The sequence below is a fragment of the Herpailurus yagouaroundi genome, unplaced genomic scaffold (genome assembly GCF_014898765.1).
Source record: "Herpailurus yagouaroundi ecotype Mexico unplaced genomic scaffold, PumYag 100, whole genome shotgun sequence".
Classification (NCBI taxonomy): Eukaryota; Metazoa; Chordata; class Mammalia; order Carnivora; family Felidae; genus Herpailurus; species Herpailurus yagouaroundi.
Genome location: NW_024412391.1, coordinates 76,253,118 through 76,279,236, shown reverse-complemented (window position 1 = coordinate 76,279,236; position 26,119 = coordinate 76,253,118). Strand labels below are relative to the sequence as shown.

At 35.4% G+C, this 26,119-nt stretch overlaps 1 protein-coding gene across 1 annotated transcript in view; it reads right to left on the bottom strand.

Annotated features, from left to right (window-relative positions):
• Nucleotides 1-17,228, bottom strand: part of GNAT3 (G protein subunit alpha transducin 3) — a 65,385-nt gene extending 48,157 nt beyond the window's left edge. The window contains exon 1 of the mRNA XM_040472814.1: nucleotides 16,624-17,228. Coding sequence (XP_040328748.1) covers nucleotides 16,624-16,741 — 118 coding nt within the window. The 5' untranslated portion in view covers nucleotides 16,742-17,228. The remainder of the gene's footprint in view (nucleotides 1-16,623) is intronic.
• Nucleotides 17,229-26,119: the final 8,891 nt, after the last annotated feature.

Sequence of the window (26,119 nt, the reverse complement as noted above, 5' to 3'; positions counted from 1 at the left end):
TGAGAAAATAGTACATTAGGAGCCCATATTTTAGTTTTTAAATTAAAGCATAATTAACATACAATGTTATATTAGTTCCAGGTATACGATATATTGATTCAACAATTCTATACATTACTCAGTTGTATATATTGAATATATAATAAATGCTCACCAAAATAGATATACTCACCATCTGTCACCATACAATGTTATTACAATAGTATTGACTATATTCCCTATGCTGTACTTTTCATCTCTGTGACTTATTTTATAATTGGAAGTTTGTTATCCTCTTCATCTCCTCCCAACCTGCTGCTCCTCTGACAACCCCAATTCTCTGTATTTAAGAGTCTGTTTAGTTTTTGTTTGTTCATTTGTTTTGTTTTTTCAATTTCACATATAAGTGAAATCATATGGTATACATCTTTTTCTAGCTGACTTGTTTTACTTAGCATGATACCTCTGGGTCCACTCATGTTGCACATGGCAAGATTTCATTCTTTTTTGTGGCTGAGTAATATTCCAATATATACACCAACCTTCTTTATCCATTTATCTACTGATAGACACTTGGGGTGATTCCATATATTTCCTATCGTAATAACGCTAAAATAAATACAGGGGTGCATATGTCTTTTCAAATTAGTGTTTTCATTTTCTTTGGGTAAATATCCAGTGGTGAAATGACTGGATCATACAGTTTTTGTTGTTGTTTTGTTTTTGGTTTGTTTGTTTTTGTATTTCATAAGCATTTTACTAATCAGAGGGTCATCAGCAGACCCAGCCCAGGGAAGTGATCACACACAGGGTTCGGGAAGTCAGCAGCTGGCTCCTTGAGCCCACCTGAGCCCCCTCCAGATATCTGGGTCTGCAGAGCATCACTGGAGTACTTGCGGCAGGCTGCTGTGCGGGTGGTCACAAACACAATAAATTTGCTGAAGTTCATCTTGGCATCCCTGTTCTCATCCAGGTCCTTGAGCTGTTGGTTCATGGTGTATTTTTAATTTTTTGAAGAAGCTCCTTGCTGTCTTCCACAGTGGCTGCACCAGTTTACATTCTCACCAGTCAGAAGTGTTCCCTTCTCTACATCCTCACCAACACCTATTTCTTGTCTTTTTCATACTAACCATTCTGACTTGTGTGAGGTGATATGTCACCATGGTTTTGATTTGTATATCCCTGATGATTAGTGATGTTGAGCATCTTTTCATGTGTCGGCCATCTGTACACTTCTTTGGGAAAATGTCTACTCAGGTTCTCTGTCCATTTTTTAATTGGATGATGATGATGATGATGATGATGATGATGAAGATTTGGTGTTGAGTTATATAAGGTCTTTATACATTTTGAATATTAACCTCTTATTAGAGATAACATCTGCAAATATTTACTCTCACTCAATACATTGCCTTTTTGTTTTGTTGATTATTTCCTTTGCTGTGCAATTTTTATTTTGGTATAGTCCCAATAGTTCATTTTTGCTTTTGTTTCCCTTGCCTGAGGAGACATCTCCATAAATAAATTGCTAAAAGTAAAGGCCAAGAGATTACTGCCTATGTTTTTTTAGGAGTTTTATGATTTCAGGTCTTACAATTAGGTTAGGTCTTTCATCCATCTTGAGTTTATTTTTGTGTATGGTGTAAGAAAGTGGTCTGATTTCATTCTTTTGTATGTAGCGGTCTGGTTTTCCCAACACCATTTATTGAAAAAGCTGTCTTGGGACACCTGAGTGGCTCAGTCTGTTAAACATCCAACTTCAGCTCAGGTCATGATCTCACAGTTTCTGGGTTCAAGCCCCGCATCAGGCTCTGCATTGATAACATGGAGATTCTCTGTCTCACGCATTCTCTGCCCCTAACCTGTGTGTGCATGTGAGTGCTCTCTCGCTCGCTCGCTCTCTCTCTATCTCTCAAATAAATAAATATTCTAAAAAAATAAAATTTCTTTAAAAAAAGAATAATTTCCCCATTGTATATTCTTGCCTCTTTGGTCCTAGATTAATTGATCATATAGATGAGGGTTTATTTCTTGGCTTTCTATCCTGTTCCATTGATCTATGTGTCTATTTTTGTGCCAATACCATACTGTTTTGACTACTAAAGCTCAATAGTATATCATAAAATCTGGGATCATACCTCCAGCTTTGTTCTTTCTCAAGATTGCTTTCCCTATTCTGAGTCTTTGTGATTTCATACAAACTTGGGGATAATATGTTCTTGTTCTATGAAAAATACTATTGTATTTTGATAGGAATTGCACTGAATCTGTAGATTGCTTTGGGTAGTACGGGCATTTAAATGGCATTAATTATTCCAATGCATAAGCATGGCACACCTTTCCATTGGTTGTGTTGTCTTAAATTTCTTTCATCAAAATTGTATAGTTTCCCCTCACCAAGGAGGGGAATATAGATCTTTCCCCTCCTTGGTGGAATTTATTTGTAGGTATTTTATTCTTTTTGATGCAATTATAAATGGGATTGTTTTCTTACGTTCTTTTTCTGCTACTTCGTTATTAGTGTATAAAAATGCAACTGATTTTTGTATATTAACTTTGTATCCTGTTTACTAAATTCATTTATCAGTTGTAATTTTTTGGTGGAGACTTTGGGGTTTTCTATATACAGTAACATCTGCAAATAGTGAGTTTTACTTCATCATTAACAATTTGGATGTCTTTTCTTTCTTTCTTTTCTTTTTTTTCTTTTTCTTTTTTTTTCTGATTGCTATAGCCAAAACTTCCAGTGCTGTGTTGAATAAAAGTAGTGAAAGTGGACATCTTTGTCTTGTTCTTGGTTTTAAAGGAAAAGTTTTTAGTTATTCACTCTTGAGTATAATGTTAGCTATTAGTTTTTCATATATGGCCTTTATTATGTTGAGGTATGTTCCCTTTAATTCCACTTTGTTGAAAACTCTTATCATGGATGGATGTGGTATTTTGTCAAAAGCTTTTTCAGATTGTCATTAACTTTTTATCCTTTCCTTTTATCCTTTCCTTTTTATCCTTTCCTTTATCCATTCCTATGGATGAAAGACCTAACCTAACATTGATTGATTTGTGAATATTGTACTACCCTTGCATCGCTAGAATAAATTCTACTTGATTGTGATGAATGATTTTTTTTAATATATTGTCAAATTCAGTTTCATATTTTTTGAGGATTTTTGCATTTATGTTCATCGGAGATACTGGCCTGTAGTGGTTTTGTGTGTGTGTGTGTGTGTGTGTGTGTGTGTGTGTGTGTGTGTTGGGGGTGGTTTTGTGTGTACGTGTGTATGGTGTCTGGTTTTGGTAGCAGGTTACACTGGCCTCACAGAATGTATTTGGAAGTTTTCCTTCCTCTTCTATTTTTTGCATTAGTTTGAGAAGAATAGTTATTAACTCTTTAAATATTTGGTAGAATTTACTTTTGAAGGTGTCTGGTCCCAGAATTTTGTATGCTGGGAGTTTGGTTTACTGATTCAATTTCATTAATAGTAATTGGTCTCTTCAAATTTTTATTTCTTCCTGATTCAGTTTTGGAAGATTATAAGCTCTATGAAATTATCTAGTTTTTGTGGTCCTTCTATTTGTTTTAATATTTTAAATAATATTTTTTCATAATTTGTTGCATTTCTTTGGTGTTGGTTATTTTTCTTCCTTCTGTTCTGATTTTGTTTGAGTTATCACTGTTTTTCCTGAAGAATGTGGCTAAAGTTTTGTTAATTTTGTTTATCTTCTCAAAGAACCAGTTCTTGGTTTCATTAATCTTTTCCATTGTTTTTTCTTTGTGTGTGTGTATGTATGTCTATTTCACTTATTTCTTCTCTAATCTTTATTATTTTCTTTCTTGTATTAGCGTTGGGTTTTGTTTGTTCTTTTCCTAGCTCCTTTAGATGTAAGTTTCAATTGTTTTATTTGATATTTTACTTGTTTCTTGAGGTAGGCCTGTATCACTATACACTTCCCTCTCAGAAGTTTTTACTGTGCCCCAAAGATTTGAGGTCATTGTGTTTCCATTTTCATTCATTTTCATGTATTTTTTTAAATTTCCATTTGTTTTTACCAGATCTTTTATCTTGTAATTTATTTCTAGTTTCATGCCATTGTGGGGGAAAAAAACCAAAAAACAGATGCTTGATATGGTTTTAGTCTTCTCAAATTTATTGATAGTTGTTTTGTACCTAATATGTGATTGATCTATCATGGAAAATGTTCTACATGCACTTGAAAATAATGTATATTCTGCTGGAGTTTTTTTGATATAATCAAATCAAATCAAATTCTGCTGGAGTGGTTTTTGATATATGATCTGTATATATCTGTTACATTTATCTGGTTTAATGTGTCATTCAAAGCCACTTTTTCCTTTTTCATTCTCTGTCTAGATGTTCTATCCATTTATGTAAAGTGCTGTTAATGTCCTCTACTATTGTATTACTATCAACTTCTCCTTTTATATCTGTAATACTTGCTTTGCAGTTAGGTGCCTCTGTGTTGGGTGTATAGATATTTAATATATTGTATCTTTTGTTGGGTTTATCCCTTTATCATTATGTAGTTTCTGTCTTTGTCTTTTGCTATAGTCTTTGTTGTAAAGTCTATTTTTTTCTGATATAAATATTGCGACCCTGGCTTTTTATTTTCACTTCCATTTGCATTGTGTATCACTTTATTTTCAGTCTCTGTGTCTGTAGGTCTGAAATGAGTCTCTTATGGGAAGTATATAGATAGGTCTTGTTTTTTGTTTTTGTTTGTTAATCCATTCAGTCATGTTTTTCTTTTGATTGTAGCATTTAGTCCATTTACATTTAAAGTAATGATTGGTAAGGTATGTATTTATGGACATTTTGTCAATGGCTTTCTGGTTGTTTTTGTAGTTTTTCTCTGTTCCTTTCTTCTTCTCTTACCCTCTTCTCAAGTTATTTTATGGCTTTCTTTAATGTTATGTTTGAATTCTTTTTTCTTCATTTTTTGTGTATCTGTTATATGTTCTTGTTTGTGATTACCTGTAGGTTCATATATAATATCTTACATGTAGAGTAGTCTATATTAAGTTAATGGTCATTAAGTTCAAGCATATTCCAGAAACACAAAATATTTACTCCCCCTTTGATGTCATATATATATATATATATATATATGCATATATATGTATATATCATCATATTTTATATCTTTTATTTTCTATATCCCTTGAGTAAGTCTTGTAGACATAATAGATTTCACTGCTTTTGTGTTTTAACCTTCACACTGCCTTTAGTATATGTTTACTTTTACCTGTAAAATATTTTCCTTTCATAATTTTCTTCTAATAATGGCCTTTTCTTTTCACTCAAATAATTTCCTTTAACATTATTTGTAAGGCTGATTTAGCGGTGATGAACAACTCTAACTTTTTTTTTTTTTGGTCTGGAAAACTCTTTATCTCTCCTTCTCTTCTAAATGATAACTTTGCTGGGTATAGTATCCTTGATTGAAGGTTTTTACCTTTTAGTACTTTAACTATATCATGGACTCCCTTCTGGTCTCCTATGTTTCTACTGAAAAATCAGCTAATCACCTTCATGGGGTTTCCCTTGTATATAACAGTTTTCTTTAGCTGCTTTTAAAATTCTCTTTTTATCATTACTTTTTGCTATTTTAATTATTATGTGTCTTGGTGTGGACCTCCTTGGGTTAATCTTGTTAGGGATTTTCTGTGCTTCCTGGACCTGGATGTCTGTTTTTTCCCCAGATGTTATTACTTTTGATGATGTCACTGAGTTCCCTTAACCAATGTTCATTTTTTACTCTTTTTTCTTTTTGCTCTTCAGCTTGGTTGCTTTCTATTACCCTCTTCCAGATTGCTGATTTGTTCTTCTGTATCCTCCAATATGCTATTTATTCCCTCTGGTATATATATATATATTTTATTTCAGCTATTGTATACATCATCTCTGACTGGTTCTTTTTTATCCTTTATCTTTGTGAAAGTTCTCACTGAGTTCATTCACTCTATCTTTGTTACAATTACTTTGAATTCTCTATCAGACACATTGTTTATCTTTGTTTCATTTAGCTTTTTTCTGTGATTTTTGTCTTAATATTTCATTTGAGACATATTCCTCTGTCTCCTACTTTTGTCTAACTCTTTGTTTCTATGCATTAAGAAGGTCAGCTACATGTCTTCAAAATAGTGGCCTTGTATACAAGAGGTCCTGTGGTACCCTGTATTGCAATGGTCCCCTGGTCACTAGAACCAGGTGCTCTAGGGTTGTCTCTTGTGTGACTTCATGTGTCCTACTGTTGTCACTGAGTTGCACTTGTTTTCTGCCCAGCCCAGCTATAATGCATTGGGTGCAGACACACTCAATGCCAGGGTCTGCTCCCTATGCAGCAAGTTAAGAAGCTTAGATGCAGGAACTGTGGGTGCTCTGGTGCATGAAATTACCTTCCCTTCTCCCCAAGACAGGATTCAGTTTGGAGTGGGGCTGATCTCTGCTGCGGCAGATTGCAAGATGTGGTGGGGGGGTTTAGTTTCCTATTGCCTTCGTGCCTCTCCTGGAGTTAAGGCTACTGATTTTTAAAGTAACTGGAATTAAACCCTGACGATTGTAAAACCTCTGTAAAATTGAAGCCCCACTGTTTTTCAAAGTCAGACCTTCCAGAAACTTGTCCTTCCAGTGCAGGTCCCCAGTGTCTGGGGTGCCTGGTGTAGAATTAACCCTCTTGCTTCACTGTGCTTTTGGCATCCCTCCTGTTTGTGGTTAGTCTTGCTGGGGGTTTTGTTCATAACTGTGTCTCTATCCCTCCTGCCCTTTTCGATGTGGACTCCCTTCTACAAATAACTGTGGAAGGTCTGTTCTGCCAGTCTTCAGCTCATTGTTAGAATTTGTTGTATACGTATAGCTATTATCTCAGTGTGTCCAAGGGGCAAGGGGGACTGAACACCCTCCTACTCTACCATCTTCCATATACTCCCCTGAAAACCTATCTTTTATACCCTTCACCTTTGGCAATTATTAACGTTTTGTCATGTTTCCTTTCTTTTGTGTATGTGTATGTGTACGTATATATATGTGTGAATGTGTAGGAAATAATGTTTTATATATATATAAATTATATTTAGAAATAAAATATATATATTATATGTTTATCATTTGTATATCCATTATATTATATATATATATTATATTATATATTATATGCTTATCCTTTATATTATATTATATAATATCCTTTGTTTTGCTGAACCTTTTGAAAGCAGACACCTCACCCATAAATACTTCAGAATGCATGTTATAAGAATAAGATCATTGTTTTCTATAAAATCACAATACTAGTTTCATGCTTGACAAAATTTATATTAATCCAAAGTGTTATTTAATATACACTCTATATTCAAGTTTATCTGATTGTTCCAAAAAATGTTTTCATACCATATATTTCTTGGCTCCCAGATCCAAAGTTTACATGTTGCCTTTGGTTATTATGCCATTTAAATTCTTTCAATTTAGAACATTTCCATTTTTATATTGTTTCTATTTTGCTTTCATGATACTGGCATTTTTCTAAAGTCCAGGATAATTTCTTATATAGTTCAATATTCTGTATTTATCTGATTATATTCAATGTTAATGTTTTAGCATAAACAATACTGGGTTTTTTTGGTGTATCACATCAGTAACCATATGGTGTCAGATATATTTCTATGTCTATTAGTGTGTCTGAAAAACTATTTCTGTGATAGAATACTAATAAGCATCACAAATCCATAAAATTCCTAAATACCTTAGCAGGCAAACTGAGCATTTTCACTTGTGAGAAATATTGTGGCTATGTACTATCTTTCTAATGAAATTTTATTTAAATACTTCCAACTTTATACTTGTTTTAAAACATAATATTTAAAAGATTACATGAGCCTTCTTGGATTTTGAGAAGTATTTAAAAAGTATTTCATCTTTCTTATTAATATACATTTTAGGCTAACAAAGGAAGAAACTAAAATGCAGAATTATGTAGTTTTCCCCAAACAGGCCTAAACTGTCTAAACTTTCATTAATTGTGGAATAGGCATGCATACACATTTTTGTATAATAGAGTTTTTTTAAGGCCTTAGTTAATTACATGGTTATTTTATACATAGTTGATAATTGAGCAAAGGAAAACAGAGGACTGAATATATCAAATCTCTAGTACTCACTTGAGTTGTCCCTCCTAATTTCCAGACCCATATATTCATTTAATAAATATCTCCACTTGATTGTCTTACAAATATCATACATTTGAATGTCCTAAATTATTACTCCTTTCATATCTTCTCCAATCTAATCTTTTTTCTTGTATTTCCCATACTGATGAATAAAATGATCATTATATTCAATTCCACCTTTAATCATTCCTCCCACTTAAAACCCACATGCAGTCAGCCACCATGTTCTCTGCACCTTGTTGCCTAATGTCCCTCAAATCATACTTCCAAACTTGTAATTTCCACTTTAATTTACAATCTCATCAAATATTTGCATAGTACTAATATTGGTCTACCTACCTCAACCATTCTCAAAAAATGTTTGTCTCATAGTATAGTCAGGATGGTTTTTGACCAAAAAAAAAAAAGAAAAAAAAAAAAAGAAAAAGAAAAAAAAAGAAATCCAAGTATTTATCATTCTCATTTACATTCTGAAAACCTACCAGTATCTTCCTATTGATTTAAAGAAACAAGCTCTTTATGGAATGATGTGGCTTTTTTTCACATATCGAATGTATGTCTATGTTTTAGACACTATGAACAATATACAGAAATATTTTAGATCCTGATTCTGTCATTCTTCCATACTCACATCATGCATGCATGCATGCATTCCTATGCTAAGCCAAAGGAATTCAATGAAGAATAAAACCTGACATGTTGTTTGTTTTCATAGATCTTAGAATACAGATAATTTACAACTGACACAGATAAGAATAAAAGGCTTTGTTTTCTTGTAAACTAATTTGTGATCTTAAAAACTGAATTACCTTCTTAAGTTCTTATTTTCTTATCTATATAATGAAAATATCTATCTCATAGAGGTGATTTTATAGATTGAAAACAATAAACAGTTGAACAAGAGAAATATGAGATACATTCTGTGAGATAGAGATAAAACTCAACTTTGTGAAAAAACTGCCTTAGGGCAGCGGGCAGAGAATGATCACAAAGGAGTTAAAGAAGATTGAAATGCAGAGTTGATAAAATGGGAAAGAATATAATGGGGAACCTCATAAAATTCAAAGCCTGGGGATAAAGAGGCAGCAAGATAAACATGAAAAATAATTTTAAGGTCTCCCAAGATGCAATCAGTCTGCTGATAAATAAAAGAAATTTGCAAATATTGATCAAGACATGGGCAAAAGGAAATATATTAATGTCATTCTTCCAGAGGAGATAATTAATTTCTGATGCAAGGTCCGTAAGAGACAGTAGACATTGCAAAACACAAAGGCCCAAGACAAACCTTGATAAGTGAAGTCACTTAAGAATGGGGAGAGGAAGGGGCGCCTGGGTGGTTCAGTCGGTTGAGCGTCCCACTTCAGCTCAGGTCATGATCTCACGGTCCCTGAGTTCAAGCCCCGCGTTGGGCTCTGTGCTGACAGCTCAGAGCCTGGAGCCTGTTTCAGATTCTGTGTCTCCCTTTCTCTCCGACCCTCCCCCATTCATGCTCTGTCTCTCTCTGTCTCAAAAATTTAAAAAAAAATAAAAGAATGGGGAGAAGAAGCAAGCCTCAATAAGCGAGGAAGGAAGGGATATAAAACACTTGAGGGTATTGCAAAGTTACAGGATGAAGAAAGAAGAGAGATGCAGAGTGACTGAGGTCTGACTTTTGAGAATTGGAGGTTATCAGGGCTCTTTGGGAAATAATGTTTTAGTAGAGAGGAAGATACACAGGTGAGATTATAATTAACTGAAGAGAATATGGAGTGTAAGAAAATAGAAGCCAGAGCATACACTACTTTGAGAAGCGCTTCAATACAAAAATGGTTTTTAATTTTTTAAATGTTTATTTTTGAGAGAGAGTGCATGAGCACTTGTGTGGGGGAGGGGCAGAGAGAGAGGGGGACTGAGGCCCCTGAGCAGGCTCTGTGCTGACAGCAGAGAGCCCAATGCAGGACTCAAACCCAGGAACTGTGAGATCATGATCTGAGCCGAAGGCAGATGCCACTGAACCACCCAGGTGCTCCAGTATAAAAATATATTTTTTAATATACTTATGTACGGTAAATTCAGGGAGATTATGGACTCAATGTTTTCCAGGCTAATAGAAATACATATGTCAAGAGGAAGAAGGCAGTAAGAGAAGAATTTTGAAAACGGAACAGAAACAATAAATCATAAAGCAAAATTCTTAGGATATGGTAAAGGATAAAATATACAACACAGAGGCCAAAATTAGCTTTAAATTATTTATTTGTTTGCTTTGAGAGGGAGAGAGAGAGAGAGAGAGAGAGAGAGAGAGAGAGAGAAGAAGCAAGGGAGGGGCAGAGTGATAGAGCAGATAAGCAGATGGATTCTGAGGTTGAGTCTGAAATCTTAACCGGAGGTATATTGCATGTGAAATGTATCATGGGGTCATTATCCCATCAGATGTTCATGACCTTCCTCAGGCAGGCTCCACACTGTCAGTGCAGCGCCAGATGCCAGGGCTCAACTCATGAACAATCAGATCATGACCTTAGCTGAAATCAAGAGTAGGTCGCTCCACCAACTGGGCCACCCAGGCGCCCCCCAGCTTTAACATGAAAAGCAAAAGTTCAGTGAGATTTGGAGACAACATTCTATCACTGGCATGTGGGTGTTCATCTCAAGTGAGGTGGGGGAGCCGGGAACAGTTCTAGGTCAAAGTGATAATGGTTATCCAGAAACAGATGTCCTTGGAGGATTATAGGAAAAAACTAAGAATAAGTAGAATAATTATTGGCCCGGCTAAAGTCAAAATAGAAATTTGTCAGCCAGGAAACAGAAAAGGAGATACCGTTTTATTCTACAAGTGGAAATGACGAAAATTGGGAGTATGCACGGGGGTCAGGATTAGATAAGCCCTAAGGGTTGACTCCAGCGTGTTAGACAATGGTAAATGGGGAATTTTGAGGGATTTTCTGAAGTTGAAGTTGTGAATGTCAATAAGGCAGAGGATTAAAGGGACAGGGTATTTCAGAATTGTCAGAGGAACACAGCTAAAATGGCTGATTCTAATTGAAGGGGGCAGGGAAGTATACGAAATCAAAGAACTAACTCAGCAAGTGTCTAAACGAATGAGATACAATAGAACATAGAATGCTGGTCAGAGATGGAAATCTTCAGATATCTTAAAAAAAACAATTCTAAGTAGCGAATTTATTCTATTTGAGTGTAAAATACTGAGGCAGGAATGAAAGCTGTGGAATGTGCTTTAAAGCATTGGGATCTAATAAAAAACATGGGTGTTTTTACGTCTTGATGGGTCTCTTCCTCAGTTTCACCTTGAATCCTATTTCTGTAGGTTCAGATCTACACTGATGTATTTAGACATTAGTACTTGGAGAAAACAGATAAGCAGATGGATTCTGAGCTTGAGTCTGAAATCTTAAAGGGAGGTATATTGCATGTGAAATGTATCATGGGGTCATTGTCCCGTCAGATGTTCATGACCTTCTTTCTCTCAAAGATTATGCAGGGGTTAATAACTTTTTGTTAGCTGTTCATAGTGCTTATATAAATGATTTTAAAGATACAGTATCGCTTGCTCTTGAATCAATAATTCAGTTTGAATGAAAAAAGTGAATATAAAACTGTTCTGCAATATTATTAGAGAGGTTCTGCTAAATTCGAGTTAACAGGAGTCCTTTTCAGATTATTTAATCTCATTAACAAATAACCATCATTTGACTAATATAGAGTGCCTTAATAAATGGTTTGCATCTCTTATGTGGGAAACTTGAGTCTATGTATAAGATTTGCTGATTATGTGAGATAAACTAACCTAAAACAATCGAATATATGCAAAACATTTGTGGAAGTTCTCTTTGCCTGCTGGATGAATGGACATTACACAAAGCTTTTTGATACTGCCATTTGCCATTTTTTGTAAACAAATACAACAAAGGCCTTGCCTTTGAAATTGTTATGGTGCAAACAGTCCACTGCATTTTGGAGAAAATTTGAAACTCCCCAAATAGACTTTTTCTGCTTATTTTCTCTCTACTGAAAAATAATTTTAAACATTTGTCTTGAAAATATTTGTGCGTCCATAAGATTGAATATCCTTAGACATAAAATAAATTATTTTATAATATTTTGAGACAAAAACACATTATTAGAGCAAGGAAAGGATGGCTGTAATTTGAATAAGCAAAAATTGAAAACATGATTTAGGAATGTGTCCTACCTCTTGTTCACTTATCACTAGTGATCAGAAAGAAATTTATTGGTTTATCTTAAAGTAATGATCCCAGGGGGTCTGTTTGTCTGATCACATCCATGGACAGGCATTGACTCTATTGGTGTAATGGAAATTCAGAATAGAATTTCTTACACTTGATGAATTTGTAATCTAGCCAGTGACTCGGGAATACCTCCAGTTTCGTGCATACTCTCCCTCTCATATTTAGAGATACTTAAATAAAAATAAAGACCTACTTGAAAAAAAGAATACAAATAAGAACTTTGATTTAACGTACATAAAAGGAAACCAAAAGAAAGAAAAATTGTATACATTTATTGACATTCAATTTATTTCAGCTTTGGAAATCTGTTACATAACAAAAATCACATTTGTCTGGATTTTTACAATTTATAAAATATTTTGACACCCTCCATTTCTCTGAAGTTATGTGACTAGCCTGAGGTCACTCAGAGATGTGGAAAAAGCATAACATATGATGAAAATATTAAATCAATTTTTTATCGCAAAGGGCTGCAAAACACATTCTATTCATTTGGAATTATATTCTCTCCATTCTGCCAGATGATTTAGCCAATTCTGCTATGCAGATTTTATTTTACCAATTACTTTGTAACAAGCTTTTAGACAGTGTCAGCATTATAATTCTTCCACTGTCAAACTAGAAAAATGACACGCCTTCTGAAATACCCATTTGTTGAATAAGTGGGACCTTTTGGAAAATTTGAAAATGTTGATTAGCTAAGTAAACATAAGCACATTTAAAATAGATATTCTTTTATCTTTGGACCCTTTTCAAGTTTATGTTTTTAAGAGTCAGATGATTGCATTAATATTTTAAACAATAAAACCCAACACCACCATTAAAAAAATTATGTGATGTTTGTAACATAGCACATAGAAGAATAAAGAATAAGCAGGTTAGATCTAAAAGAAAACTAATGAATAGCCCATGATAGTGCAAAATAACTGGTTAAAAGCTAATTTTAATATCAAAACTGAAAATTGTAGAATGAATGTGACAGTGTTTCAAACATGAAAAAAAAAAAAGCAAAGCCAATTTTCCTTATACTTCCCACTGAGCTCTGAATCTAAAAAAGTACAAAAGAAATTAATGTAAAATATAAAGAGAGGGACATAGAAAAAATGGGAACAATCCACAATGATTCTACAATTAAATGGCAGGTACCTCTTTTGAATAGAAATGAAGTTTAATCAAACATTTGTAAATTGTGTCTAAAAATTAACTAAGGAATTCTCCAAAAGAGAACATATTCTTCATTAGAATTTGTTCTTATTAAAATGTACTCTTTCTGGGGCTTGTTTACAGGCTGATTTTTTTTTTTTTTAAAGCACATGACATTATTATTCTGATAGTAATTCTCAAGTGTGCCATCCATGAATGTTTGAGTCATCCCCACTGTTTTCTAGAAGCCTAGTTTTTGCTAAGGAAAAAGATGTGGCATCTCTTCTGTAATTTTACTAAATGTCTGAAAGGCATAATAAAGAGGGAATCTGTCTGCAAGGTGATCCTTTATTTGTAAAATAGCTATTAGATAGCTCTAAATTCAGTGAAATCTTGTGTCCAGTAATTCCAAATGGTACAGCTACTTAACAGCACATGTTAAATTTGGTAAGTTGTGTTATGTCCTTAAGCACCTAGAATTTATTGGATAATAAGAGGATCAGTATAACAAATGGATTCTGTCAAAAATATTTTTCAACTTGCATTTTTTACAAAAATTGGGTTAGATCAGGATCTGATCATTACCAAAGCTTAACTGTTTAGTCCCACATGATATACACTCATTGGTAAACTTAAAAGCTGTTGTTTGGACTGCTTCAATGAATGGGAATCTTGTTTCAAAGATGGGAGAGATTAAACAGATTTCATTCATGAGGGGATTTGAGGGTAGGAGGGTAGGAAGGTTTAGGTTAGTTCCACTGAATACTTTTATGTCTTAATGAGGCACATTTTGTATAAAAAATTATAGTTTAGAGAATTTGAGTTCAAGTCAAAAATAAGAATTGAAGCAGAGTTGTTACAAAACTTTGTTGTTTTGAACTTGACAATTGAATGATACACAGAACTCAGAGTCCAGAAAAAACAAAAAACAAAAAACTTAAATGTTTGGAGTAAAGTGGAAGAGGAAGCCTTGAAAATTTGATTCATCTTGGGGTGCCTGGGTGGCGCAGTCGGTTAAGCGTCCGACTTCAGCCAGGTCACGATCTCGCGGTCCGTGAGTTCGAGCCCCGCGTCAGGCTCTGGGCTGATGGCTCAGAGCCTGGAGCCTGTTTCCGATTCTGTGTCTCCCTCTCTCTCTGCCCCTCCCCCGTTCATGCTCTGTCTCTCTCTGTCCCAAAAATAAATAAACGTTGAAAAAAAAAATTAAAAAAAAAAGAAAATTTGATTCATCTTGTGTAAATAAGAAGTTCAGTGCACATACCATTTGAACCCAATAAATCCATACATAGTGTATGGTAACTTTGGAACTGAATTTATGAAGTTATGATTGTCTTGGGAAAGTAGAAGATGAAATAGTGTTCATGCCTCAAGAGAGTTAACCTCTCTTCTTGATCTAACCCAACCACTTCAATCTAAAATTAATTAGTATAGGGGGAAGGGAAGGGGAAAAAAATAGTTTCAAACAGAGGGAGGCAAACCATAAGAGACTCTTAAATACAGAGAACAAACTGAGGGTTGATGGAAGGTTGGGGGAGGAGGGAAAATGGGTGATGGGCATTGAGGAGGGCACTTCCTGGGATGAGCACTGGGTGTTGGATGCAAGCGATGAACCACGGGAATCTACCCCAAAAACCAAGAGCACACTTTACACACTTTACACACAGCCAATTTGACAATAAATCATATTAAAAATAAATAAATATTCTTATAGACAAAAAAATTAATTGCCATATTGAGAATATGTCTATTCTTTTGAAATTTTATTCAAACATAGGGATTTTAAATATATTTTATCATTAGTCTTATACCACTGTTCTTAGTACAAGAGGGACACTGAATACATTTGTAGGAATGCTTGGCTTTCCCCCTCAACCTTTATTTGCTTTTTCTATGTCCACATTACTTTTAGTCTTGATCAAAGCCTCAGAGAATGCTCTGCAGTGTGAGGGAAAGTATATTTGCTGCTTTCATAACAACTGGCCCCAACATCCTTGTAAGTTACCAACCCCTCGGTGGTTCCTTGCAAGTGCTGTGGCCACAGAACTTGTGCATAAGGGGAGAGATCATTCTCTTTTCTTTGAGGAGCAATTGCTGGGAATCCCACGTTGGGTTTCTGAGACACTCTTGCCATGGGAGCAAATGAGACACAGTAAAGGGGCACTTAAGATAAAGATATTTTGTGTGAAAGATACACAATTCTGAATAAAATGAAGTCTTTTTGTGCTTAAGCAGGAGGAATACAGAACTGATTACATTTCTTGTTTTGATTTCTTTATATAGGTCTTATTTATTTTTATTTCAAAAACATATTTATCTTGTGGCGACCACTACATGTTAGATTTTTTTGTTTAAAAAAATATGCAGCATACAGATTTTCATTCAGTTCATCTGACATTTACTTTATAGTTCTGGTAAAACATTGTTCTGAGTTTTAAGAAGATAAAAAGATAGAAGGAACATAATTCCTGAGCTGAATCAATATATAAATATCCTAAAAGGCTTTAAATGGAGTATTTTACAAATATACAGACAATATCACAGCCAATATTCAGAAACCTGAACAATGTTATTAATATAACTTAAAGTACCTTACCATTAACTGTATAAATAAATTGAGACTAATTGGTTTTAACAGCAAAAGTAATTAAATAACATGTTAAATTTGATATCAAACAACATGTGTCTGTTCAAACAAAATAACCTAACTCTATACCTTATAATTAAAAGATTGTTTTCAATATTAAATAACTGATATTCAGAAAATGATTAGGGTATGATAAAATAATAAATTCATATGAGTTTTCTTTTACTAATAGTAAATTGTATTATTGACAAAGAAGAATTTAATTATCTCAGAAATATTTGTCTCTGCTTAACCAAAAAGAAAAGTAAATCCTAAAGAAAAAAGTAAACACTTATAGAATACATTTAAAGCCTATTTAAGTTTCCAAACATGTATTCATAATAAAGCCCCCATGTGGTAATATACCTAAAATTAAAAGTTGAGAAAGTAAATATAGCATAATTGAAAACATCAGGGTTTTGAAAGAAAGAAGAAAAAAAAATTACCTAATAACAGCAACTTTACAGTTCTTGCATCTCGCTCCGCATCTTCTTGAAGCTTTTTCTCCAGTTGTTTTGATCTTTTGGCTGACTCCTTGCTCTCTGAACTAATTCCGCTTCCCATTTGGGTAGTTTATTTGCCCAAACTTTTTCAAACGGACAGCACAGCTCTGGCGTGGACAGAGGCTGCAGAAGGAGTGCTCTGCTGAGGCTCCTAACAGCCCATCCCCTCACTCTCTGAGATTCCGCTTTGACTAAGGAGATACTTTATGAACTATCACCTGATCTAAGGGTAAACCCATACATCGCTGTGGTTGTACGGCTGGAAGCAGAGGAGGAAATTCATTATGCTTTCAAATTAAATGACCACTTATGGCACATCTTCAAAAACTTGGTCATCTTCCTTAAAGAATAGTGTATAATAATGTAGAACATGGTCGATATCTATACACTAAAGTTAGTGTGCAGTGAACAGTTCAAGTGGATGTTTCTCACTAACAGGCAATATTTATTACTGTGATTTAAAGTTATTATTACTAACCAACAAGCATGTATCTTCATATATTTGTGTCTTCAAATTCTAGATAATCATTCCAATATCACTCTCTGAATATTTATACTGAATCATCCAAATTTATACTCTTGTATGCTTAGATTATCACTCAAAATTGTTGGGAATCTTCTAGTATTAACTAGAAGACATCCTTTTTTTAATTTAAATTACAATTCTAAATGTAGTTCTTATATTTATACAGACTGTTGTATGGCCACATAGAATTCAACACACGTTGCTCTTAAATTATTGATTTTAACCTTAAGCCATTAAGCAACAGCTGTTGTGCTGGAAAGACTTTTATTGATTTGGTACCAAGGAAATAAAAAACAATGTTCTTTGAAACAGTAGGCAATTTGGTTCTTCCTGAAAAGTAAAAACAGTACATACATCTAAATATGTTCCATGCCTTTTAACTACCCCACTAAATGTCATGCACTTGAGATCTGCAAGGTTGGGGACAAAGATTAGATTATGTTGTACAACTTTTTATTTATATGAAGTATAAAGCACTTGTTAGGTAGTGTGTGTGTGTGTGTGTGTGTGTGTATAGAGAGAGAGACAGAGACAGAGACAGAGACAGAGAGAGAGACTAATTGGTTTTAACAGCAATGTCTGTCTATCTATCTATCTATCTATCTATCTATCTATCTATCTATCTACATTATAAATAGAGTTGGCCCCCTGTGACAGCAGGCAAATCTTTCCATGAATACTTTGGGATTTGTGAATGTGCCCTAACCAGGAAATGGTAGAAGACAGTCAATCCATCAACATGTCAGCGCTAGTCTTTTGAGTTCTTGTGCAAAGTTTGAACAGGTGGGGTTTTGCATATTCATAAAACAAGGAAATTTTAGGCTTCCAAATTACATACATACTCCTCATTTGTTTACTTTTTCACATAAAATATCAGCCTGAAGGTACATAAGCATAGTCAAAACTCATGGCTTTCATCTCTCCAAAGCCATGTTATGATAGTATAAAGATTTGGAAAGGTAGGTATGCAAGGGTTTGTGCAAATCACGTGGTATTGCTTTTACAATGCAAAGAGCCTGCCCCAAAGGAACAAGATTTGCACCCCTTAGTTTACTTATACTCACCAGTGAACACAGAATTCACTCTGACAGCAATACAAAATAACAAATATTAAAATAAATTTGTTTTTGCCTATTGTTTTTATATCAAAATCAAATACATTTAGTACCTTGAATACACAAGATTCTTGTATGTTTTATAACAATTATGAACTAAGATCATATAATTTGCATTCAAGTATATATACCCCACAACTTTTTGGTGGGGACACACCTGGGTTTGAAAAAGTGTACATTTTACTAAGACTACCTAGGTTATTAACTTAAACTGAGCAGCTCTTTCAGGACTGTATACAACTTTCTGCACTGTATGAAATGATAAACATCTACTTTTCTGTAACCCAGAATGTTTAGTCGTTAACGTTGAGATTATTATGTAAATTTGTCATCAGTGACTAAAACAAGCTTGATATAAAATTCAAGGCGTGTCTATATTTAGGGGAGGCAGGCTGGGAAGAGTCCGGGAGAAGAGAAACGTTCCTTTCTCTGTCTTCTCCCCTGGGGACCTGGGAAACATCTTCACTAATGAGCTGGGGTTGTTAATACAGCTATTAGCCCTGTTGTTGCACTTTGGATTATTGCTTTCTGGACCTAAGAAAATGTTGAAAATAAAATAGCGAATTCCACTAGAGTGGGGACAAGAGCTTACGAGCTTTGATGTATTCCACAGTATTTGGCAGAGTGTTAGCCATAGGAAATGATCAAAAATTATTTCTTGCTAACGAATTGAGGCCTGGAGTCCTTTCTATTTCTTTCACTCTGCTAAGGTGACTGTACGATTAGGGCTCCTTTTCGAGGTTCAATGTGGGTCTATCTCAACACCTTAGAAATTTTAGAGTGTCTCAAAAAAAATGAATGAAAAAGCTCACTTTTGGTCTGAAAGAGTGTCAGTGTATACAATTACCACTGTTAGCACATTTACCTTTTTTTTCTAAGCCTTAAAAATAACATTAGTATACTCCCTTTTGGTGGTTAACCTTCATCTCATAGTGAGAGAAAATTGATAAAAGTTGACAATGGGAAAAGGTAACTAAATGAGATGCTTTTTATTCAGGGAAAAAAATGCGGCTAAAAATTTTGTTCTTGAAAACAAACTTAAAGCTATCCAACACACTATAATGTTAGAGTTCTATGTATTAGTCAGCTGAAACAGAGAGATTGCTCTGTGTACATATACCCACACACCCCGGAAGCGAGAGACATTGTATTGAAATATCATGGTCTTTTAGAATAATCATTGAGAATGACTTCTAAGAACCGTGTTGCTTTTTGATATTTTTGTATCACAGCATCAACCTGACTGGGAATATCTTCTTTTGGAACCAGGTTGTGAAAAAGAAAATTGACTTGAGGTAAAGTACAGAGAGAGTCCTCAGCTCTAAAAGCTCCCTGAAATATCACAAGCTTGTAGGGGGTGAATAATTTTTTTTGGCATTTTTGGTCATGATCTCTGTGTAACCTTCAGAAGAGGATATGAGTCTTTAAAAAGGCTGAGTTGGGGCGCCTGGGTGGCGCAGTCGGTTAAGCGTCCAACTTCAGCCAGGTCACTATCTCGCGGTCCGTGAGTTCGGGCCCCGCGTCAGGCTCTGGGCTGATGGCTCAGAGCCTGGAGCCTGTTTCCGATTCTGTGTCTCCCTCTCTCTCTGCCCCTCCCCCGCTCATGCTCTGTCTCTCTCTGTCCCAAAAATAAATAAATGTTGAAAAAAAAATTTAAAAAAAAAAGGCTGAGTAATCACTATTTTACATTTATAATTCAACATCTAGCTTGGGATGACATGCAATTATCCCCCACCTGCTTTTCATGATGAGATTTCAAACAATGTTTCTGTAGATGTCTCTTTTGCCAGTATTACCTGGGCTTCAAGCTGGAGTTCCTTTGAAAATGTGATATGTGGCTGACTTCAGTGGCTCAGCTCCTTCTGGAAGTTGTGAATACAATTGTAAATACAAATCTGTATTATTCCTTATTTTGTTTCCACATGTTATTGGAGGTGTTGACTTCAGGCTTTGAGTCCCTGGGTGGTTTGAGTCCTAGCTGCCTTAGCAATGACCTTTATCCTTGTATACTCCCATGAAATTTGAGGCAAACCATCTCTCCTTTGCTAATGGTACTCAAATGTGCACTTCTGGGAGCTCTATGCATGGTATCTCCAACAGAGAGTTCACATCTTTGGGGACTTCCTGAGAGGAGTCTTGTGATCTTGAGGGAATAGGACAAAACTTACTGTTTCAAGTTAGTGCATTCATGCAGTACAATAAGTTTACAATACCAGCATTAAGCAGCTCTTACGTCTTCAGAGGTAATACAAGTAGGTATTTTTATTCATTGGAAGTGACTTCTACCTTTAATTATTCTATATGTTCTTCTTTTTCTATTAGAACATGATTATATATAACGATTATTGGAAATAAAAAATGATAAAAGCTTAACTGACAAAGATGAGATTCATAATTATTCCTAAGGGGCTACTTCCTGTCCTGAATTCTGATCTTGTTTAAGATGTTTTTTACTGTCTCTTTAATGTAACATTTCTACTACTTCCTTCCTTCATCTTATTTCTCAGTCACTTCAGTTCTGATTATTACAACCACTTTTTACTTAGGTTTCCTGATTCTAGTCTCTGCCTTATTCCACTGTAACTTGTCTGATTGTGCCAGGTTACATTTCCTCAAGCCCAAATTTCATTATTATACTCATCTTGATACAAAATCCAAGAACTCCTTAATTGTTATTCTATCCTGCCACCATATACTCAGTAATCTACTTAGCACTAGCCAACTATCCAAATATATCTCCCATTACTTCTCATAACACGTTCTCTATTATAGCTGGGATTTTACATTTTTCCTAATTAGATGTCCCAACTTAGCTTTCACACATGCTTTATTTCCTCACTAGGAATATCTTGCTCTTCCACAGATGACTTTTCCATAGTACTTCTTCTTTTAGAAACTAATATATAGGGGCTCCTGGGAGGCTCAGTCGGTTAAGCATCTGACTTTAGCTCAGGTCATGATCTCACAGTTTTTGAGTTCAAGTCCTACATTGGGCTGTCAGCAGCAGATCCTCTGTCCCCTTCTCTCTCTGCTCCTACCCTGCTCATGTGCCTGTTTTCTCTCTTTCTCAATAAAATAAACACTAAAAAATAACCTACTATGTGTATGTATATTCTCCATTATACTTCACAACTACTATCACCCACGAGGTGATCCTTTACTCTCCAAATTCCTAAGAGGAAGCTTCTACTGGTCAGTTTGTTCTTCCTCAAACTAGGAAAGATACTCTCCAGTGACCTTACCCTCTGCTTCTTTTCTGTTTGCAAGATCCTAACTAAGAGTACATTGAAAAAAATCTTCCTTATTGAAATAATTGGTGAATAGTGAGTAATTGACAGATATATGGTGTTTGACAGCTCTTTGCTCCATATTGGGAATGCATGATTTTCCTTTTCACATGATGGCATGTATGAAATACTACCTCTGGAATTGCAGGAACTTATTTAACAATTGATATATTCAACGATTGTTATGTACCAGGCATGGGAGATTCAGCAATAAACAAGTTAGATAACACCTCACAGGGCTTAAATTCTACTGTGTGAGTATCTATGGGGGCTCACACAGACAATGAACATGATAAATATTTAAAGTACATAGATTTACAGATGGTGACAAGTGTTAAATAAAACAGAATGAACACAGCGGGTATAGGAGTTGTGGTGAGGATGAGAGATTAGAATTTTATATAACTTTTCCAGGGAAGATCTAACAAAAAGGTAATAATTTTATATCGTTTGCTAACATCTGACTTTTTTTTTCTTTTCAAATTTTACTTTAAATTCTAGTTAGTTAACATACAGTGCAATATTGGTTTCAGGAGCAGAATTCAGTGATTCATCACTTACATACAACACCAGTGCTCATTATAACAAGTGACCTCCTTAGTACCCATCACTCATCTGGCCCATCCCCAGCTCACCCCCCTCCACCAACCCTCAGTTTGTTCTCAATCTTTACGAGTCTCTTATGGTTTGTTTCCCTCTCTCCTTTCCCCTCCCCATACGTCCAACTGTTTGTTTCTTAAAATCTGACTTTAATATGAAAAACACATGCAAAAAGCTTACTAGAAAGTGTTTTTTGGAACAATCCATGTAAGTGAGTAAAGGAAGCAATATTGTCAGAAGGAGAAATTATATTGCAGTGCAGTTGCAGCAGAGAACTCAGCTCAGAGAGCTAAAAGGCTGACATGGTCCTTCAGATTTATATTGAAATGAAGCACAAGGACTGGACTAGTATGCCTTCTTTAAGGACCATAGCAGCTAGGGACTGAGTGGGGCAGTACCACAGCCTTCCGTTTGATATTCACTGTGTTAACCCTTACTGTATAAACCAAAAACATGATATGAGGATTTTGCCAACTGCCATGTATATTCATTCTAATTACACATTTAGGGACTTGAGAAATGACTACTGGCTGAGTCTGTGAATCCAGTGGATCCACCGTGATATGGTCCAGGATACCATTTATTACCTGGTTTCCATATGTCTCCATTCTAGCATGATGGCCATTATGCTACTGCTGGTCCCCGAGTATCAAGATCCACTCAGACTCCATATTATATTCATTCTATAATATGGCATGGTGTTGAAGTTTTCTCACTCATGGGGATCTTTCAATATTTGGGTACTGGCTCTGAGAAGTAGCTCAAGTATAGAAATAGAATAAGGGTTCATAACATTTTTTGAGAGCAGTCACTCTTATCCTCCTAAAGAATACCCTTGATTTTTCTGGTTGTTTAACCTGAGCAATACTCATATTGCCTGCTCATTTATTTGGGCTTTAAGAACATTCTGTTTTATTAACTATTTTCATAGGTCTCTGCCTGTAAAGGTCTCCTGGCTGCCACTCTGACTTTGGCTTTCATTACAGTATTACATTTATTTTGGTTCTCATAATTAAGTGCTAAAACCTGGTCTCTCTTATTTTGGGATCTTATTACTCCTATTGATTTGAGGAAGCCTAGGTGTGTAATTGATTTTTTAATAATCAACCCCTGCCTATAAAGAACTATCTCAATAATGCTGAAATCTTCACTAGAGCTTTTCTCATTATTTTAATACATAGAAAGTTTTTTGGTCACTTCTTAAAGTCTGACTGGTTATCCAGTATAGGACACCAACTTCACTAAGCCTCCTATTGCCCTTCTCTACCATTATCATGGGACAACACTATATCTGGTCTGCTAAGAGCCATCCTAGAAAACATGTTAATACCATCTCCCGGGGTGTTGGTACCCTGTATCATAGGAACAAGCTTTTGTATGATACCTTTCCTTTATCCAACTTTATGTCCTCCCTTCCTTTGATCTAGTATCACTAGAAACCAGTCATATGTATAGGTATTCCACATACATGTTGGTTAGTTTGTACATATGTTGGTTAATTTCTATAGCTCTTTCAGTATGTGGGCTCTTTCTTCTGATGCAGGTCCAGAGCTTCCCTGGCCAGGTTATGTCATAAGCAAATTTATAGTTATCGGTCTTTAGGAGAAGTGGGTATAAATCTTCAATAGGTTGAACGTTATGTTATAAGACAAAGGCCTCTGCATTATTGCCATGCAAGAGGGAGTACTAGCCTTTTAAAAGGAAGAGTATACCACTTTTGCTAGCCCAGAGGGCCCAGATCTAAGGATTCAAGATTTTCTGATGCATCAGACCAGGCATTGCTATTCTAAGTCTCTGAGTTTCACTTCTTTCCAATGACAACTTTGATTTTGGTGGAGTAGTCTTGCCAAGGTTGAAAATTCAATCTTCTTTGGAACTCTCCTATTCTTCTATTTAAGTCCTACACCTGATCATCACTTTTTCCATGCTTTACTACATGATATGAAAGACTCTTTTTATCCAGTACAAGGCATCTGTGGCTTTTGCACTTTGCATTACATTGGTGATTAATTGCTCTTGGCCTTTCATTGTCTCTCTCCAGTGAATAGATAGTCCACAGCTATAGTCCTTACACTATCTATTTTTCTTAGCTCAAACACTAAGATTTTGCTCGCCTATACATTGTCTATCACTGGTATGCCATGCCAGGTGAAAAGCTTTATAAAGTAAACTGCTACTAAAGCCAAGGGCTGTCAGTGATATGCTTACCACCAACAAAGGGAGGTCTAATTGTTCAGCTGGCTAGAGGTTGAGGGTGTGGGGTAGGTAATCTTTCTCCAGTATGCCATTTTAGAGTGTACTTCTTAGGAACACCCCTGGTACCAACTCTCTCAGATTAAGTTTCCTGGAAATGGAATCAGACAGATTTACATGACAAAGTGCAGCGGGCAATACCCTTGGCAGATATGCCAATATGGAGTAAGAGTAAAAACTTAGCAAGAGGAATGGTTGAACTACAGTGCATTTACAAGAGGGGATTCAGCTGATCCTGTAAGAAGTCTTTAGCTAGAATGACTCTTCAACTCATAACTGAGAAGGGAGATGAACCCTTACATTCCCAAGTTTTCCAATCACTGGATGTGGAAACCCCTGAATTGTACTCAGGTACAACTTAAATAAAGCCTTGGGAAATACAGCTCCTTTTGGTCAAGGACAATTCCTGAGGAGGGACTCAGCTGCCAACACTCCCAGTAGCTGAAAGAACAAGTGTCACAGACATGAAAGGAATTCCAAGTGGTGCAGCAGAAGTGTTCACTTCAGTAACATTTAGGCAAGGACATCAAAGAGATGAGGAATAAAAAGCAAAGACACCTGGAGAAAGACAAATCTGAGCAAAGAGAATGGTAAGTGTGAAAGCCACGAGGCAGACACTTGTCTAATGTAACTGAAGAATTGTAAGAGAACCAGAATGGCTGAATAGGGTAAGTACATGCTATTTATGGGTGGGTAGAAGAATAAAGCAGAATTAGTAGGAATGGGGTGGGTGGTCCAGATTATTGAGAGGCTCCTAGTTTAGCTCAGGAGCTACTCTCAGATACTGGAAAAATATTGCAGGGCTAACAGAATTCTGGATAGCATGTTGAAAATTAATTAAGAAAATTTCACAATAAATCAGGTGAAAGGCAACATGATTTAAGGCTAGATTATCACCCCAGTAGCAAATGGTCAGATTCTGGATACAGGTTACAGGTAGAACTGACAAGGTTTGAGAGATGAAGGGTTTGTGAGAAATAGAGGAGCCTGAATAATTGTAAGAACACAGTTGATATGTACTGATATGGGAAAGATTGTGAAACAAACAAATTTAGAAAGACCAGGAACTCAATTTTTGAATATCATATATTGAAATAGCTATTAGCCATATTAAGTGTTCAAGCAGGCCATCATACATGAGTCTATGAGTGTAGGACTGGCTAGAATATAATTCTGGCTAGAATATAATTTGAGACTCATCAGCAGATGATGGCATTCAAAACATTCAAAAGTAGATGATATAATGAAGGGCATATGTAAAGATAGAAAAGAGGTTCAGAGGTTGTATCCAAGGTAATTTAAAGAAGTCTGGGAAGTTGTTGCTAACGTGGAAGAAGTATCAGGAGAACATATCTCCTGATCAGGAGAGATAGTCCACGCTCATGGATCGGAAGAACCACTATTGTCCTCCTAGAAGCCAAGGAAAGGCATGGGGTCTTATGAGATGGGAGTGATTCACTCTGTCAAATGCTACTCATCAAGTCAAGAAAAAAAAAATACTGAAAATTAATCCTTGATTCCAGTCAGGCCTACCTCTTACATTTCCAAGCCAGAATATTATTCACAGCACACATACTACACATCTAAATATTTATTATAAATCAAGCTAACAACTTTTTCTTTAGTGTTTATTCACTTTTGAGAGAGAGACAGACAGA